This window comes from Eutrigla gurnardus (genome assembly GCF_963514095.1).
Source record: "Eutrigla gurnardus genome assembly, chromosome: 7".
NCBI classification, from domain to species: Eukaryota; Metazoa; Chordata; class Actinopteri; order Perciformes; family Triglidae; genus Eutrigla; species Eutrigla gurnardus.
Genome location: NC_139921.1, coordinates 18,449,017 through 18,467,827, shown reverse-complemented (window position 1 = coordinate 18,467,827; position 18,811 = coordinate 18,449,017). Strand labels below are relative to the sequence as shown.

General features: G+C 41.9%; 2 protein-coding genes across 2 annotated transcripts; one reads left to right on the top strand and one right to left on the bottom strand.

The window, feature by feature from the left end:
- Positions 1-118: 118 nt before the first annotated feature.
- tdrd9 (tudor domain containing 9) lies at positions 119-18,807 on the bottom strand. Its single transcript, XM_084013757.1, has 35 exons — positions 18,463-18,807; positions 13,446-13,528; positions 13,266-13,333; positions 12,524-12,745; positions 11,473-11,595; positions 11,186-11,266; positions 10,939-11,103; positions 10,732-10,835; positions 10,530-10,649; positions 10,322-10,406; positions 10,187-10,244; positions 9,887-9,991; positions 9,720-9,817; positions 9,368-9,499; positions 8,877-9,039; positions 8,656-8,719; positions 8,238-8,301; positions 8,083-8,127; positions 7,566-7,619; positions 7,171-7,287; positions 6,959-7,066; positions 6,538-6,638; positions 6,110-6,280; positions 5,125-5,236; positions 4,808-5,023; positions 4,322-4,411; positions 3,962-4,219; positions 3,265-3,432; positions 2,986-3,056; positions 2,771-2,880; positions 1,570-1,666; positions 1,345-1,483; positions 697-815; positions 530-602; positions 119-430 (listed from the first exon to the last, which is right to left on the bottom strand). Exons 1-35 carry the CDS (start codon positions 18,588-18,590, stop codon positions 332-334), a joined length of 4,011 nt encoding a protein of 1,336 aa, XP_083869883.1. The 5' UTR covers positions 18,591-18,807; the 3' UTR covers positions 119-331.
- rd3l (RD3 like) lies at positions 14,262-17,382 on the top strand. The gene is made up of 3 exons (XM_084013756.1): positions 14,262-14,548; positions 15,391-15,721; positions 16,774-17,382. The coding sequence occupies exons 2-3, from the start codon at positions 15,417-15,419 to the stop codon at positions 17,129-17,131; spliced, it is 663 nt and encodes a 220-aa protein (XP_083869882.1). The 5' UTR covers positions 14,262-14,548; positions 15,391-15,416; the 3' UTR covers positions 17,132-17,382.
- Positions 18,808-18,811: the final 4 nt, after the last annotated feature.

The following is an 18,811-nucleotide window of genomic DNA, read 5'->3' as shown; positions in this document are numbered from 1 at the left end:
GTGTGTGTGTGCTGTGGAGATATATTTAACTTGATGCTAGGGTCAATTTAGTTTGAATGAACTGTTTTTAATGGTCTACTGCTGAAATGCGGTAACAAAAACTATACAGAATGATTCCCATCAATTAACTTTTACATTTCTTATTAGCAGCAACTTATTCAAACAGGGAAACCTCTCGTAGCAGCTGCAAACAAAGGATTGAGGATTTCGCTGTGCTGAACATGAAAAAATATATACTCCTCTGAATATAAATGAAAATAATTCTGCATGACTGCTTATAGAACAAAATTAGAATCGATTCCAGCACAAATGCAAGAAGTACAGTGACTTTTTAGCTGCTGAGGAGTGTGACGGGATGCAGCTGGAAGAGGACAGCTCTGGTCTTTCCTCCTCCAGGCTCGATAATATCCATTCTCACAGCAGGATCCACCTGCACATTCAACACGCCAATACTTTAAATCATGCATTACTGAAATGTGAAGCATCATCACATGAAATATTGATGCTTCAGCTCAAACGTGTACCATACCTGGTTCCACTTATTAGTTTTCTCGTAGTACGCTGGAGTGACAGCTTCCCTCGGCGGTGACTTGGAGAACAGCCTGCATTACGTAATATAAACGGATCAATAACTGCATAGACATTGATCAAACTTCTAAGTTATGACTGATTTCTGTGAGTGTGTGTGTAAGTGACCTTGTGAGGCGGTCCCGACAGTCCTCCTGCAGGTGGTTGATCCTGTCGGGCCCCAGATGCATGGTGCCACTGGGCCCTTCACACACCAGACGGTTTATAGCCACTCTCAAAGCATTTATCTGAGAAAGAAAGAAAACACAGAACTTATATACAAAAGAGAATGATACATAATGTAATATCGGCATCAAAGCATTAGCATCAAATAGGATATTATAGTCGTATTATAGTATATAATAGACACAAGACCCAGGGTTATCAATCCATAGCACACCAGTGCCAATATCACAAGGTACAATATGTTCTTGACTTTATTACCGACATTTTATTTTAGATATGTATTAATAGCTGACGAACAAAAAAACATACTGGGAAATTGTCGCCCTATCTCAGTAATACCTAGGAGAAACGCAGTTTAAATGCATGTTTTTCAGGCACCACCTACTACCTCAGGGAAAAGGAAGTGCTGTAACACAACTGCGATTTTTTTATTATTATCACAGAGCATAAGGGGAAAACAGAATAACAATCTTGGGGAGTCATGGTACAAATCCCCTGTCAAACACCAACATTCAACCTGTCAACCAGTCTGTATTCCTGCCTACTTCATTACTGCCGTCAGTCACAACACACTCTGGTATCAGTTGTTACCTCAGTGATGTCTTCAACATCAAATTTCACGTCAAAGGTGAGTTCGATGTCATGCTCAGGTAGGGTGCCCTCCTGAGTTTGAGTGTTCATGCCCAGGCCACAGAGGGCACCAGTGTAGCAGGTCCTCTCTGCATCGGTGCTACAAAAACGAGGGATATATTAACATGTGTGGATTATGCTGAAACGTGTAAGGTGTGCAGTGATGAGTCTGTGGGTTTGACTCACCGTAACTCCATGATGGGGGTGAAGAGCATGGTTAGGAGTGCAGGTAATCCGGGGATGTCTGGCATGATGGAGGTATCTTTCAGTAGAATACATGTCCCTGCAACACAACCACACATTTAAAACTGCAAAAGTGTTTAATATTTAAAAGGAGAAGAAAAAAATCTGGTTTATCATAACCATAACCATTAGCATTCATATTGAGTTGGTGTTTCCGGCCACCTGAGAAAAATATCTGGGTCTTTAGCCTGTTGGATGCTCCATTATCTACACCAGCGCTAGTCGCTAACTTAGTTGTCCTGGGCAGGTAGTGAAGAGTGGGTATATAACAGAAAAACAGCTGCCTTCTACTGAAATTTTCAACCATAACAATAAGCTTATAGAGACTTAATCCTCTGCAGTCGTTCTCATTAATTACCTAGACTGTGGCGGCCTGCAAAATCTATTTTTTGTCCCACCATTTCATAATGAACCAAAAATATTTAACGCGTCTCAATAGGTGGGCTGGCTGGCACTCTCCGGGCACATTTCCTCCTCAGTAGTGAGCTCTGAAAGTGATAGTGACTAGCGGCTCCTGTTATGTCAGCTTTCCAGCCTCATGTTCCCAGCGGGACTGTTAGCCGGGGTGGAGTGTCCTCAGTACGCAGACTGCAGCAAAGTCACACACCCACCCGACCCGTCTGGAAACACAGACCGCGTCTCTTTTACCATGCTTTGCAAGTGTGACAATTTTGCTATGTCATCACCATTCATATTTTACAACCGATGTGTTAATGACTAAATTGTTTACCAGAGCACAGTGTAAAGTACTCTACATAATGAGCACTTTGGTACATTAAGTATATTTTGATGCTAATAGCTTTTGCACGCAGGACTTCCAATTGTAAAAAACAAATGTATTTAAGGTAGGCCTATATCAGCGGATTATAATTATTGATGAATTAATGTGTTAAGGTGGCACTAATTTGAACACCTATATTCTTAATAATACATGATGTTTTTTTAAGTTGTCTTAATTATAATTTGTATTAAGATTCTGAATCTGCAAAGTAGAGTAACTAATATCAAATACATTAAGTGAAGCACAATATTTCCCTCTAAGATGTAGTGGACTAGAAGTATAAAGTTACATGGGGGCTTTTGAGCTTGGAGCTGTAAAAACATGGCCCTGAGGTTGTTTACGAGGAGATGATGTATACGGCACCTGCGGCGTTGACGAACACGGTCCCAGCCACCAGCATCCTCTGATGTTGGTAGCGAGGGTTTTCATTCAGGGTCAACGAGTTGATGCTGTTCCTGTCGATGCACACTGCCCTGCAGGAGGAAACCACACATGAGCAATGAAAGGAGGCCGGTTGGGTGGGAAGTCATAAAATGCAAGTTTCATTTGGTTATTGTGTATGTAATGTAATTCCTTACTTGTAGAAGGTCTTGTGGCTGAAGCTGTGGAAGTTTATCTTATAAGGACTGTACGGTCCATGCAGACAAACCTGTGGTGTGATCAGATCACAACACATTTATTATTTTACATTTATTTTTTTAATCTTAAGGGTCTCTCTTTAATAATAATAATAAATAATCATGTTTTTATCCATGTTACTGATTTTCTTTAAATGTATAAACCACTCTGCAATATTGTTTTCAAAAATATTTTTAGTACAAATATCAAACCTTTCTGTAAACAGCAGTGTATGTTACCTTCATCTTGGATTGTGACTGGCGGCTCTTGGAAAAGCGGGCCAGCAGGTCGTCAATGAGTTGCTTATTCTCTTTGTTGCGATCTTTCCAGGAGCTGCTGGCAGTGTTGGGAACGTATGTACCACTTTCCATGTCCTTGTACAGGGACATCAGTGCCTCATGGTTTTGCTGCAAGAGCACACAATAATAAGACATCTAAGGGCACAAAGCATTTGTATGGACCTTCCTGAATCTGGGCTAGCATGATTGAGACACTGTCTCGTGCTTACAGTCAGCTGGGACTCAAAACCCCAATACATTTCATGACTCATGCTTTTATCTTCATTGCCACATAATAAATGCTGCTCATGGCGTCCAACCACAACATCTGCTGGGGAAAAATCAGTACTGCAGGTACACAGGGTGACATTGTAAAAAAGTGTCACTGTATAGGCAGTGAAATGCTGTTAGAACACAAACGACATGGCATTGGCTATATTCTGCCAAACTATGGATTGGACATACAAAGCATTTGGGTTGCAATGAAGTGGAATATGCTGCAGGTCTAGTTGAAGGAGTTTCTGTGGATGCTGTTAAACTTTGGAGGACACTGTAACTGATGTTAATCCAGGCTGACCACAGCCACTGTGCTCGCTCTCTCTGACACACACACACACACACACACACACACAATGTCAGCTCCCAACCGTTACGTCACCTGGGAATCAAAGCTCTCTTCAACCTTCACAGCATGCTCTTCTTCCACCAAGATGTCTAGCACACTGGTGTTTGTTGTCTCCGTGTTGACGAACAGCTCCACGCGGACAACACCATGGAGCGTGGAGTACAGCGACACGATGAGCGAATGGCCCTTCACCAGTGTGATGAAGCGCTCGCGGGCACGGCTGCTCCACTTGTTCCCCAGGATGATGGACTGGGCTGAAGGACGCATTCCAATAACTTGGAACTCCTGAGCCTGAGACCATGAGCAGGAGTTGTATGTGACTGTTATTTTACAGATTGGACAGTCGAACAAGTAATTGTGCAATTATTCTCTGACCACTCATATTATTGCTACCTGGAATGGGTGAGACAGGAGGTCAGACGGGAGCTCCCTGAGGCTGCTGCAGGCAACAACTTCTGTGTTGCCAAAGTCCAAGAAGAACACCTGCAGGATGACAACGTATCCTGTGCTCTAGTTAATAAAGTAGCATTAGAAGTATTAGATGTCAACACTGAGGTTATGAGCCTGAATTCTGCAAATCAGAATACAAAAAGTAAATAATTCTCCAACAAAATCACCTAAATACTATACAATTAAATATAGGCAGGCCATAAAAAGTCAACGTTAAGGCAATATAAATCCATGGAATTAGAAATGTATCTAAAATAAGCCTCCATTCTTTGATCAGCACCACTAAACACACTGTTGGTGGAGTGTGACATCCTTGGCACAGCATCATATAAGAGACAGTTGAATATACATTGAAAAGAGAGGAGATGTTATGAGAAATGGGGGCACTACATCTTGACCAGAGAGCTGCAGCGCGTGTGCGATAATCACCTCCACTGAATTGCCACGCATGTGCAGGATCTTGGCGCGGTAGTACATGTGCTGCTCATTGATCTCAGAATAAGGAGCAAGACACAGCAGGTTTGGGTAGAGCGACACCGTGATAGGATGCAGCACACGCGAGCTTATCTCTGCCGTCAGATGGCGCTGCTTCTCCAGGCTGGCTTCGTCTGCCCGGAAGCCCCAGAAATGACCCACATCCACCACCTGAAGCACGGATCAGAGACGTGGACAGTCAGTCAGAAACCCAACACATGGGTCATTTCTTTCTCAGACCTGTTAGATGAGGTTAAATGTAAAGGGCTGACCTCTGTGATGTTGACCACAAACAAGTGGTGGGGGGGTAGCTTGCTTGTGTCAATGGCCCCACTCACCGCTCCCACAGGGTAGACAGACTGGCTCTGGAAGTCTACATTCACCCTGGACAGCAACAGCAAGCATAAAAATAACTATATAGAAACAGCCAATCTTCTTCCCTGATGGTCTTGTTTACTCATGTAGTTCATAAAGAGGCATCAGTGATATGTTGAGTCTGTTTCATAACTAGTTAAAAGGTCATCACAGTAACTTTAAGTTGATTAAAGTCTATTTAGTTTACTAGTGATGACGGCAATTGACCCAATGTTCCCACAAGTATTTATTTTATTAGACTAGGCTCAGTATTGGAACAGAGCCTCTTTGTGTTGCTAACAGATAGGTGTACTTCAGAGGGGTAGATACTTGTCAATATAGGGGCTTGAATCCAGTTCCTTTGGTTTGGGTGGAGCATAAAAGAATCATGCCAAATAATAAATCATATGTTCACACCAAACCCAAAACTAATTTTCGCCTCGTGTTAGTAGCACGAGATCGACTGAAGTTAGGTTGATATTTCTGCCTAAAGCCAAATCTGTTAAGGCAGTTTTTTCTCACTACTGTTGCGCTGTAACACTTGCTCTTGGGTGATGTAGGGACTTTGAAATGAATTGACTGAAAGTCATGAGCGTGTTCTAGCCCTGCTCTATGTGAAAAGTGTCCTGAGATAACTTTTGTTTTGACACTATAAATAATATTCAATTTAAATTGTCTATTTATTGTGAATTTTAAAGGAGCTGTATTCTCTGTAATAAGGAGCCACACATCAACTGGTTTACTACAACAGTAGAGAACCCAAAACAAACAATTTTGTTGTGATTTAATTGCAATAAACGGATCAAAAAGAGGACATAATAACTACATATTGATGCCAATTTGTTAAAAAAAATCTGGGATCATAGTTTGTTACCATACCATAATGTGTAAATAGTGCCATACCGTGCAGATTTCATGTGTGCTGTGTTTCTAGAGCCAGCAGAGATTTCTATTTGTTCGATGGGGATGACAGACAGCTCCATGGGAGAATTTTGCTGTGCCAGGAGGAGGGCAAGCGACACCTCAGGCAGCACCCCTGAGTCTTGGGACGTCCTGTAGAACTCCACATATGCTCTGAGAAAACACACACACACACACACACACACACACACACACACACACACACACACACACACACACACACACACACACACACACACACACACACAAACAAAGAAAACAAACACACACACACACACACACACACACACACACACACACACACACACACACACACACACACCAATTATTAGTGTTCACATTATTCTTTAGATAAAATGGTTAGAGCAAATATAAAAAAGGTGATGATTTACAATGGTGGATTTCAATACCTTGAGTTCTCAAAGGAAATGGCTTTGACTTGTCCACACAGGCGGAACAGAGACTGCAGCTGCTTGTAATACAGGAAAGAGTAGGGTGGGAGTCTCCTCAGCTGAAAAAAACAAGGTGGTCTGGTATTATTTTAAAATATCCCTCCCTTCTACATGATAAGGCTAAAAGACTATAGCAATACAAGGCCCATAAGTGTTCTGATGGTCATTACACACCAAAAAAAGTGTCAGTCAATACAAATTTTGAACAGTAATCAGTTCTTGGCTCCACTCTTACTCCGTGATTCCCATCCCTAGTATATAGTTTATTAACATAGAATTGATTAGATCGGCCCTAATGTCACGGATACCCGATCCAGCTACTTCAGTCAGTATTGGCCTGATATCGGAGCATCCCTATACTCGACACTATGAGTCATACCATCACTGTTGTTCTGGGGTTGAAGCCACTCAACTCTCTGGAGGCCAGGTTGTCATCGATTTCTCCCTGGACAAAGTATTTGGGGTAGTGGGCACCAGCGATGACCACCTAAGACAGAGACGTGTAACCCAAATCAAACTGATATTTATAAACCGTTTGTACATTCAGTTGCTGAATATTTTTGGTGACGATTGTGCAGCACTGATTCTAACCTGAAGGATGAACTTCTGCCTGTGTGCGTTGGTGTAATCCAAGGGTTGAGTGCATTCCTGCACATGCATGTTGAACTGGGACACACGCTTCCTCAGCTCCTCATACAGCTCTGCCACCTGGACAGTCAATTATTTCTAAGGTTGGAGCCACGATATGTTATGGCTTAATTTACAAAGTATAAGCTGACTAACATGGAGGGCATGTTTTCCAGTCAGCTATAATAATTAACCTGCTAAAAAACAACTCCAGTAAAGCCTCTCAAAAATCAGGACTTGTCAGTCATTCTTCATAACAAATGACTACAAAAAGGATTAAGGCCTGTTCAATGTTAAGACTAGGATGGGTGATGACGAAGATAATGTGGCTTGATGGGCGCTCTGCTTCATCTCTGTACCTCCCTGATCCTCTTGATCTGAATAAAATGCTCCTTTCCCCAGTCCAACTCGTCCTAAGAGGAGAAACAGCAAAGACAAAGAAAACGTATACTTCAAGAAAAAATACAGAAGAGAGTGTTGAACTGATTTTTTTTCTTTTTTTCTTTTTCTTGCTTTGGTTAATAGTTTAAATGTTAACATAGGCAGAGACACTTTTCACTCATGGAGGGGAAAGTGAATGAACTTCTGCCTGTGTGCGTTGGTGTAATCCAAGTGTTAAGTGCATTCTGGCACATGCATGTTGTTATGTTGTTGATGTGTTATGTTTATTAATTATCAATACGACCAATTTCTGTATGTCTATACTATTTTTTTTGTATTATTATTTAAGACGAATAACTGCAGGGTCCAGAGGTGGCTCTGTACAACAGCAGCAGACTATTCTTATTTTTACATGTAAAAAAAAACATTTTCTTTCATATTTCTATGTGTCTATGTTGTTTCAGTCAGTGACTGTTTGGTTGTTGTTTTGTTCACCTTTGGGTGTCTCAGCTGTCCTTTCTTTTTGGATGACTGCCATGCCTGATAGTAAGAGACAATAGCGAAGGGTTTTAAAAATAACAACCATCAGGCAAATACGTAACTCCATTGGACACCACAACTTGTTGCTGACCTGCATAAAAACACATTACCTTGAAGGCATTGACAAAAGCTATGGAATCACTTGGTGTGTCGTGGGCAAAGGCCAACTTGCTCCTGGAATAACACATATTGTTCAGTGCACAAAGAAAAACATTTACTATACATACAACCAATATGTTTCTGGCTGGTATGTAGAACACAACATGTTGCAGGATTGTGTGTTATATTATTATTATAAAAGATGTTTTTACACCGTTTCTGTTTTTTTTTCCAGTATTTTGGATGTCCAGAGATGGCATCGTATTTGGACTATCAACAAGGAATATTATTAGCCACAAAACACTGTAATGCTACTTGAGTGAGTCAATAATCAATATATTTACAAGACAATATAATGTTCCAAATATCTTCATCTTTACTGGCAGCCTGGCAGTCTTTAAATCAGTACAGCTGCTGGATGTGACTCACCTCTGGCCGGCAAACTGCTGCATGGACGGTATGGCAATGAAGCTCTTCAGAGAGTGCGAGGCAGCTGAGGATAAGCCCACAAAAACACATTACGCCATTATTTATGTTGTCGTTCCATACACATTTTCAAGACTGCAGTCATGACAGATTGATATGTCGTATGTCTATACAACTGTAAAAATGTGCATATGCTGTAACTGCAAGCATAATGACAGACTGACCAATGATGAGGCACTCATCCAGGCAGCCAAAGATGTGACCCAGGACAATCATCTTCCCAAGGTACAGGTCCACAGGCAAGTTGGCCAGCACTCGGCCCAGGAACGTTAGCTCACCATCGTCGTTGTGACCGCTGCCATCAGTTTTCACAGACAGTGCGCCCATCTACAAAATTAAACATCCAGCTGTTATCAAGACAATAGGTTTTACCTGGTTTTGAAAGAAGAAAAATGGTATAGAAGAAAAATATATACCAGATTTATCATAAACTTACACAATATAATGACCTACAGTAACACTGCCCTTCATTCCGATCACCGAACAGACTTATGCAAACACTGGCTGACACAAACAACTCCTGGTGTAATACCCAGTGACAGAGCTGCGTGGTCAGCTGCATGCCCAATTACATCATTACAGCCACACATTCATGCATGCAAGACTTGATATTAACAGCTCTCACAGAGAAAATCATCAATCTGCACATATTTACTTCTTTGAGTTGGAGCACTGTCCTCACTATTTCACCAAGGTTGGGGGGTGAGAGGGCCGTGGAAAGGACAGAGCGTGGATCCCCCATGTCCAGCAGCTTCACCTTCAGCATGATGGTGGTCAACGGCGCAAGCTGAGAGGAACAGTATGTCACGGATGATGAATACAAAAAGGACCAACATTTTTAAAAAAAGGAGGCAAGCAAGTGAAATTAATCAGAAAGTGAGCTTTAATTACAAGATATGAAGCAAATCTTCCAGGGAACAAAAACTGAGGAAGCAGAAAAAAAGAGGGAAAGACAGGAAGTCCCAAACAGCACACAAGAGGCAGTGAACTTTTGAACATTCTCTCACCAGCATCTCAGGGATCATGTAGTCTGGGATTTCATTCCTCCAGAACTCTTTGGTAACAAGACGGTAACAGTAGCCCTTAGACACTCGACCAGCCCTACCTGGCAGAGAGAGCAAATAAGTGTAAAAGATGTGAACCGATACCGATATCTGTGCTGAAAGTATTGTACCTCGACGCTGGTTGCAGTTTGTTTTGGATGCCCAGGTGAGACGCAGAGACTGATAATTGGTATCTTGATCACAGACCATGCGACGGGCCAGGCAGAAATCAATCACTGTGACAAAAAACATCAATACCCATTAAGATTTTATAATACTTCATTATAAAACACGGATTAAAGTGGCAGTCTGTAAGATTTGAGATACTTGGCTTCTAGCGGCCTCTTTGGCGGTAGATGTAACTGCAGGCGGGCATTATGGACTGCCACTTTAAGCTAATGAATAAAAACAAGCTGATAAAAAAAAATCACCATATTTGACGTCTGGAACAGTCACCGAACTCTCAGCGATGTTGGTAGAAAGGATGACCTGTTAAGGTGAGGAGATCATCAGCACGGCTGGTACTAAGAGCTCATGTGAGACAGATTAAGAAAAATGGGCTTTACCTTCCTGTATCCAGGAACAGGGAACAGAAACACACCATTCTGCTCCTCAAGAGTCACAGTGGAGTGGAGAGGATAAACCTGCAATCTGAACAGCAGCAACACAATGAAGCATATTCTGATCATTATTACTGATACACAGGAAGCCAGCAAAACAGACCAAGAAGATATAGATATAAAATTCACCCAAAAGATACACTCAAAAGCTCACCTTTTGTGGACCAGCTTGGCCAAGGCCTCCTGCATGTAGTTTATCTCGCTTAAGCCAGGAAGGAAAACCAGCACACTGCCCCGCTCTGATGTTGTCACGCCATCTTTTTTTTCTGCTTTGCTGCTCAAACACAAACACACATTACCATTACGTTACGTGTCTGCCCGTTCGTTAAAACAGTCAAGTGTGCTAAAACACTAACTTGGAATATTTGCCCTCCATCTCATCAAAGCTCTGGATGAGGCTGATGGCAAGACTGTACATATCCACTGAAACGCGAGGGTCCTCTAGATGAGATGACTCAATCTAATAGATAAACACAAACACACACACACACAAATTCACACAATAATTATCTGGCTTCAGTACAGAGAATAATAGCATCAGCAAAAATGTACCATCTTCTTACCCCAGATGGAAACAGTCTTTGGAGGTCATCCAGATAAAACTCCTCAATGGCATAGGGTGTCCCCTCCACTTCAAACACGTAGGCTGGGTTAACTTTGCCACGAACCGGGGTGCCAAAGTACTCAGCAAATTGTTTGCAGTTAATAGTGGCTGACATGAGGATGATCTGAAAAAACACAGGTCCTGTGAGAGTTGAAATGATGCAAAATGAGTACAAAAGAGGGATTGTACTTGATCTTGTTAATTACCTTGACATAACATGAGTTGGAATGGAGAAGTTTTCTCAAAACCAGTAGGAGAAAGTCCATCTCCTCAGTGCGCTCATGAACCTTGGGCAAACGCAGAGTAATTAAATTACTTGGACCAAAGAGCATAGACCTAAATACATGAAAAACTTGAATTAAACATGGTGTTACATGAGGAAACTGCATTTTCCCAAGAACCAAAATGACATAAGAACCCAAAAATATATATATACTGTATATTTTTTAGGACACAGCTAAAAGAGAAATTGATCCGTCTCATGCTTATGCACCTCATCTACAAAGATGTGGGAGTACTCTGTGAGGCACTTGGCAGAGACCAGTTTTTGCAGCAGCACTCCTGTAGTCAAGTAGATGAGCCGAGTGTGTTCAGTAGCCATCTTCTCCAGTCCAACCTGAAATACAAATACTCAATTTTATTCATATATCCACCACATGTACTTTTATTTTGGCACTGACAACCAAAAACGACAGGTTAGTGTCGTGGAACTTCTGGTGTTTTTGTACGATGCTGATGCACTGCAGCACTGCACATCGACTTAAAGAGCAGACCACTACTATAAATGTTTTTTCTTATACGCTTCCTCTACAGTAGCTTTAGGACTATTTCCAGTGTCTTAAAAACTAATATCTGCAATGCCAATGGGACTATTTCTGATTGTGGAGAAAGTGACCTGTAATGAAATCCATTGCTGCCTGGTGTTTGACCTCAGGGAAATATTTTTTAGTTCGCTGACTCAACTTTGAGCATAAAAGAATACCAATGCACTGACTCAGAATCTCACGGATATATCATATTATCAACTGAGGACTGTTGATGGGGCTGTCGTTCTCTCCCTCTGTCTGTCTCTCTATCTCTCTGTCTGGGTAGCCTACATTCTGTTTAGCCTCTTACCATATAACCATTATAAATCATTTTTCATGTAGTCAAACACTTCACTGTAAAAACTAACTGGACAAAGATCAATTATAAATACATGTCGTTACATCCCTAGCTCTTACTGTCAGAAACAGCATCCTTAACTCCACCAAGCGGCGGAGACAACAGTTATTATTAGACATGCTGTTTCAGAGTTCTGTACAACACGGCCAGACAGCCTGACAACAATGCAAATCCAGTAGCCTTTGAACAACTGCATACAAGCAAATACAAATTGTGAGAGAGGGTGATGAGTTAGTGATTTTTGCGCAGGAGTTACTTTTTTTCAAACCCTTTTTTATTAAAAGCAAAAAGATATTATGAGCTAAGATCATATGTAAAGGCTTGCGTGTATCTATATTGTAGTTTAAGTATATTGTATTCTGTTTAAATGTTGCACTAACCTGATATCCCACCAGACTACCCAGGGTACACTTCCGCTCTGTGGCAACCCAACGAGCAATGCTGGTGGCCCCAATTTTGCGTGGTTGGGTGACCACAATGTTGCATGAAGAATTCCTCTCATTATAGTGGTCCAGAATGTACTGTGGCACCTGGGTGGTCTTGCCACTGCCCGTGGCTCCTCGAATGATAACTACAGAGTTGTTTTCTATGAGGGAAATCAGCTGGAAGCAGGCGCACACAAGCATGCACACAGACACACACACAAAAACAGAAACGCGCCCAGTTAAAAAGGGACACCGTTAACAGAAGTAGAAACCCCATTTGGCCATTTGTACCATAACACAGAAATAAAATACATTCAAAAATAAGTCATGAAATCTGAGAGCAGATGGGTGTGCTAAGCTGATTTGTAACCGGAAGTCCACACTTAATAATCTGCATTAAGAAATTGCAGCTTAAATGACAGCATGAGCTCCAAACATTTACACACACTATTCCTTATTAGACAACAGAACATTTTAGACTGGTGAATTTAAAATTGGCGGTTGTTCTGCAACATAAAATGACATTGAGCATAAAAGTAAAAGCTTAAGTGCACCGGTGTCCTCAGGACATAATGGTAATTTCAGTAAAACCCCTAACATGACCAAAATAGAAAGTCCTACAGGAGAATGAGAGTGTACTTTCAGACCATTAAGCTGTGAGGTTTGGGGTATGTGCTGTATGGATGGTACATTTTACCTTCTGTCTGTTTTTGGTTATGGGCAAGCTGGGGTACTCGTAGCTGGCAAGTGGAGGAGGAGCAGTGCCTAAGGATACAGAGTCAAACACAAGAGCCAGGGTTAAAGGGCCGGAAGTAGATTCCTGTAAGTATGATTATGTGTGAGATAAGAAAAAGCTCACACAAACGTTAATACTCACTCCTTGTCTGTTCTGTTTTCTTAAGCAGCACTCCTTCAGAGTCGACATTTTTCAGGCAGCCCTCACCGGGAACCCCTGATGGGCTTAAACAAAATTCAAAAAGATATAAGCCGTTTATAGTTTTCTAGGGTTAGGGTTACTATTAAACAATGGATTTCAACCCTTTTGACCAAGTCTCCTCTCAAATTACAAAAACACGTTAATTAATATAGAGCATACAGCAATGTATTTCCTTTCCTTCTCTGTACTGTATATGTGATGGACAAGTCCATCAAGAATTGTTCACAGCGATAAATAGTAGGGGTGTTACAGTACATTGGCAAACATTAGCAATGGAGATGTTTTTTTATAATCACATAAAAGCACAAATTCTAAGTTGAGTAACACTGAGGCATCATTAAAAGTAAAGAATGGTTGAAAATACCAGCAGCTCTGCCTTCACTACTGGTACCATTGTACTACTTTGCCTATTTGAGGCTCTATCGCCTCTCTTTCTCTCTGGTCAGCTCGACCAGGCCCACAGCACTGTAGCCAGGAGTACATACCCAGTCGTGTCCGCCTCTCTCTCTCTCCTAGTGGGGGAAGGATTTTGGCGCAACAGCAGGCACAAATCCTGACAGTACTAAGAGGAGCGCGAATAGAAAACACCGACGGCTTGTGCACACACATGCACTCTCGCCCTCTTCCTTTCTCTCCAATGCACATTTTGTGCACGCTACAAAGCAGCTGACCTTACAACAAAGCTGCACACTGCACAGAGGAGAGTGGGGTGAAGAGAGAGGAGAGGTGACAGCTCTTATTTAGCAGTGTGACTAACTCGCCGGGAAAAAGTCAGCATGACGGGGGCAGTGGGAGGGACGATGGGGACAAAACAATAACTACACAAAGAGCTTCCAACAACCAAGACATTTGAGGATTACTGCCGACGCACGGATGATATGCTCCTTTGGTGACATTTGACGCCAAGGGATGTAGTGAACAGCGAATGAGGGAATGAAGTTCACGTGGACTGACCCATGGAGACGAGGAGCTGGAGGCTGTTCTCTGTGAAAAGCTCGTCTTTGCTCAATTTCTGAATATATCACAGCGTTGCATTTTCACCTGTAAGTACTGTTCTTTCTTTTTTTTTCTCCAGATATTAGTAAGATAACTGATTCTGCACATGCTGGAAGCCTGACAGTTGTATAATTACTGGAATCTAATCAGATACCTGAAAAGTCCTGTTTTGCAATCTTAAGATATATGAAGCCATACATACAGTGCTGTTATCCATCCCAATCCCAGGTGGACGTTTAGCTTGAACTGAAGGCAATCAGAGCACCCAGACAGGGACCAGACGCTAGCTTGGTAACAGAGTGAGCAGCTTTCACTGTCAACTTTAAAAAAAATAATAAGAGCTACACACAGTTATAGATACAAAATCAACAAGTCCTCTCTCAGAGAATTGAGGTTTGTATGGTCTATTGTACTACTGTCTGCTTGGTATTGTTTATTGTCTGTTGTTTGTTGTACATTGTCTGTTCTCTGTACTTATGTCTGTCCTTCATGTTACTTTTGTTTGTGAGTTGTACCAAGACAAATTCCTATCAACTTGTTGACATGGCAATACATTTATTGAATTGAATTGTGATATTCTCACACATTTGTTATTGCACTTTGAAGCTGAACATGTCAGCAAAAGTGCAAGTGCAATTTTGTCAGAAATAAGGTTGGATGTTTCTTTTTCTCATCATTAGGAGCAGGAAAAAAAGTTGTATTCCTCCATTCCTTAACCATTACTCTCCCTCTCATGTTATTTTTTTGTTTTTGCTGTACCTGCCTTTACCCTGACCATCACATCATTCAAAGCAACAGATATACCAGTTTATTAATCTGTATTAAACAGTGCTGTGGGGTAAATCATGGCTCCGTGGTCCAGAATAACAAATAATTCTTGTTAATTTAGTTTTTCAGGACTGTCTGCTATATGCCATGCCCCTCTTCAGCTGGATGAAATGGTCCCATGAAAGAAGAGTGCAGCCTCAGGACGAAGTGGAACCTCTTAAGACGTCGGGGGTCGTACCCAGTCACATGTTGATCAGAGAGCTCCTGTGGCACGTGGAGGAGCGCGAGCAGTTGGTGAGGGAACTGGAGTGGGAGCAGAGGCTGGCCCTTGGTCTCCAATGGTTCCAAAAGTACTCCAGGCTACGGACCATCATCCCCACATCGGAGATACACCAGCTGGAGTTCCTGTGTGCCCAGATCCCACCCATCCATGCAGCCACTGTGCTCTCAAGGTGTTTGGTAGCGGCAAAGCATCCATCTTCATATTAGTTTGCTGTCAAAAGTGGCTCGCTGCTGATGCAGTAACACAAGGCCTGACAGCAGGCCATACAGAGAAGACCCAAAGGGAAAGGGAGGCAGGGCAAGCTGCCAAGAAAGCCATTATGTGTTAGTGTCACAGAGGCGGGCGGTGTAGGGTGCTAACATGTGAAGGTGAAAGATGCCCTGTAAGGCTGAGTGAAGCCAGGCTGCTGGGGGTTCCCACTCATCATCTCTATGTTAGCCCTGCCCCATGCCGTTCTACATGGTTGAGCACTGTGACCTACTTACTCATTTCCCATTAAATTCATGGGTCACTACTGTGCGCTGACATAACCACATTACCAAAGAATAATATATTTAATAAGAAATGTGTTAGGTTTGTTCCATTTCCCAAAAGCTGTGCTGCTGTTCTAGATGTCATTCTTGAAGATACTTGTAGTTGAATTATACAATAAAGGATTTAGGCAGACTGGCAGGTTGACCTCAGACCATAGGGGGTTCATGGGCATGCTCCCCCAGAAGAAGAAAAATCTAATAAACCTTTTTATTAAGGAAATAAAGTAGTTCAAATTAGCATGAATGCATCAATAATTAAGAAACAATGATATAGGCCTACTGAAAATGTATTATTGGACATGGCACAAAAAAAAATCACGCTCACAAAAGCATGGTAAACGAGATGGGGTCTGTGTTTCAAGACAGGTGGGGTCCCTCCCTGTAGGAGGAGGGCACAGAGCACTAAGTTCACCATCCTGGGAAGCAATGAAGTCTAGGATGATATGGCTGGAGCTGTGGGGCACTTTCACTGAACTAGAGCTAAACTAGAAAAACATTATGGGTCATTATGAAACTGTGGCGAGTAAAAGTAGACGTTGGCGTGTTGCCACAGTCTTGGTAATTAATGGGAAACACTGCCATATTGAAAATGAGAAAATACAACTTTGGGACACTGACACTGTGTGGCAAATCCTTGCTACTTCAACAAGTTTAATTGGAGTTTAATTAACTCTTATTGGTTCCGCAGGTTTCGTGAGGTGCTTGCCACCAACAACATAAGGCCCTGGGAGCTGGCATCTGTCTTCAGACAGGTGCTGAGCGACTTCTTGAGCCAAAGGGAATATGAAGTGGATGACTTCTCAGTGCAGCCAGCACAGCTCCGACCAATGGAGACTTGGACCAGCCGCTACATAATGAAACAGGGCTTTGTCACACCGACCGTCCCCAACTGTGAAGATCACCCGAGAGAGGAGATCCCAACAATCTCTGGATATGTGGATCGAGCCATGCGGAACTCGGTTACAGGGTTCAAAAAGGACTGGGACCTTCCATATTACTATCCATTTCCTCTCAGGCCCACAGGGACGTACAGCACTACACTGTGAGAGGTTACACTGCTGTAGTTATGTTTGAACAGTCGGAATAACAGTTATTACAATCATGTGTAGCAAGAGAAAGCAAAACCTGATTATTTGTATTATTAGTTGCAGATATCATAGCTTGTGACCAAAAATATGAAAACGACATTCGGCTAGGTGGACAATATATTTAAGTTTCATCACAATAACACCTGCACTTTTTAGTCCCTATTCAATAGTTTTTCTGTAGTCCTGAATAAAAACCTCAGTTACCCTAGACATTGTACAATTATACAGATGGTGGAAGTGATGTTGTATGGGCAAAGGATGTGAAGACATGCATGACCAGGACCAATGGATCCCAGCTTTTGTGGCTCGTGAGTCTTATAACAATGCTGCTTGTGATTGCTGGTCACAGTCTGAAAATGTCTGGGTTTCAAACAAGAGTGAAGTTTTAGATAGACCTTAAGAGGTAGAATAAAGTAGTTAATTAAACAGAGCAGCGATTATGGAAAACTAAACAAACATAATTTGCACAGATGTTTTCGTTGTCTCCTAAATAGTTAATCACCTTGTGACCCCCAGGTTTGAAGGATGCAACAATCGACTTTTTCAATCCCAATACCTGTGCTTTGGATATCAGCTGATATGGAGTACCGACCCCATACCAGTGTTAAACTAATTGGCTGAAATAATTATTCCTTTTATATGTAATAATTATTCCTTTTATATGTAATAATGCCTCAGTGCATCTATATTTGGCACTAAGATCATGTTCTCAGTATTTTATTTCCTGGGAATAAGAACATTAAATAGTTACAAACAATCGCAATTTGATATTTAAGCATTACTGTAAATTTGTTAACAGATCATGATTTTGGACCTCATACACTTTTAGTTAAGTCAATATATTTAGGGGTTCATAGACCGGAGCCGAGTCAGGTACTGGAAAACACTAACACTAGCCAATATTAAAAACAATGTTTGCCATCATCAATTTAACATATGACATGATGCAAAGAGGTCTCGGTTATAACATTTAGTTTGCCGACAGACCAGTAACCCTCATTCCAGTAAAGACTTGTGCAGTTAATTAACGTGAATTAGCTCGGCGTTCATGGTATAAATGTTAGCTAAACCCGCACCCACGCAGGCTGCCATTCTCATTAAAAAGTTAGTTTGGGGCCTTGACCGAGAACGAGATACACGTAGCCTGGGTTACTTTTATGTAACTAGTGTTAACTTTACTGGAAAAGGTCAGGCGGGACTCAAGGTTGAGAGCTAGCATGAGTTTAAATTACGCAGTCAGATTTAAGCTAATGTTAGCTTACCTTAGCCTCAGTTTTTTTTTTTCTTACCTGGTCTGCTTCAACGACGCTTCATCGGACTTTGGTTCAACCACTTCCTCTGTGACTTTAATGCTAGCAAACGTCGCTCCCGAGGTGAACCAATCCGAAATTTGTTCTGCAGTAAACACTTTCTTCATGTTGCTGGCGCTGACAATTATTGCATTTTCAGAGTCTCTCGCACACCAGCTAACGGTAGCTGCAAGGTCGAAGCGTGTGTTGCAAGTGAGGAATGCGTTCTACGTCGCCCCCTGGCGGTTGGACTGTACAGCACTTCAGTAAATGTACTTCCCATCAGTGCTGACACATGCATGTAACATTTTACCCATTCCATTACTTGAACTGTTAAGGAAACAACACC

Bases quoted from the DNA above. Each gene is read 5' to 3' on its own strand.
- tdrd9 (XM_084013757.1), bottom strand. From the start codon at position 18,590: ATGAAGAAAGTGTTTACTGCAGAACAAATTTCGGATTGGTTCACCTCG. The intron at 8,302-8,655 runs GTGAGTCACATC...GTGTTATTCCAG, and splicing joins CAGCAGTTTGCCGGCCAGAG to GAGCAAGTTGGCCTTTGCCC. The intron at 4,412-4,807 runs GTGATTATCGCA...GTCATCCTGCAG, and splicing joins TGCGTGGCAATTCAGTGGAG to GTGTTCTTCTTGGACTTTGG.
- rd3l (XM_084013756.1), top strand. From the start codon at position 15,417: ATGCCCCTCTTCAGCTGGATGAAATGGTCCCATGAAAGAAGAGTGCAG. The intron at 15,722-16,773 runs GTGTTTGGTAGC...TTGGTTCCGCAG, and splicing joins GCAGCCACTGTGCTCTCAAG to GTTTCGTGAGGTGCTTGCCA.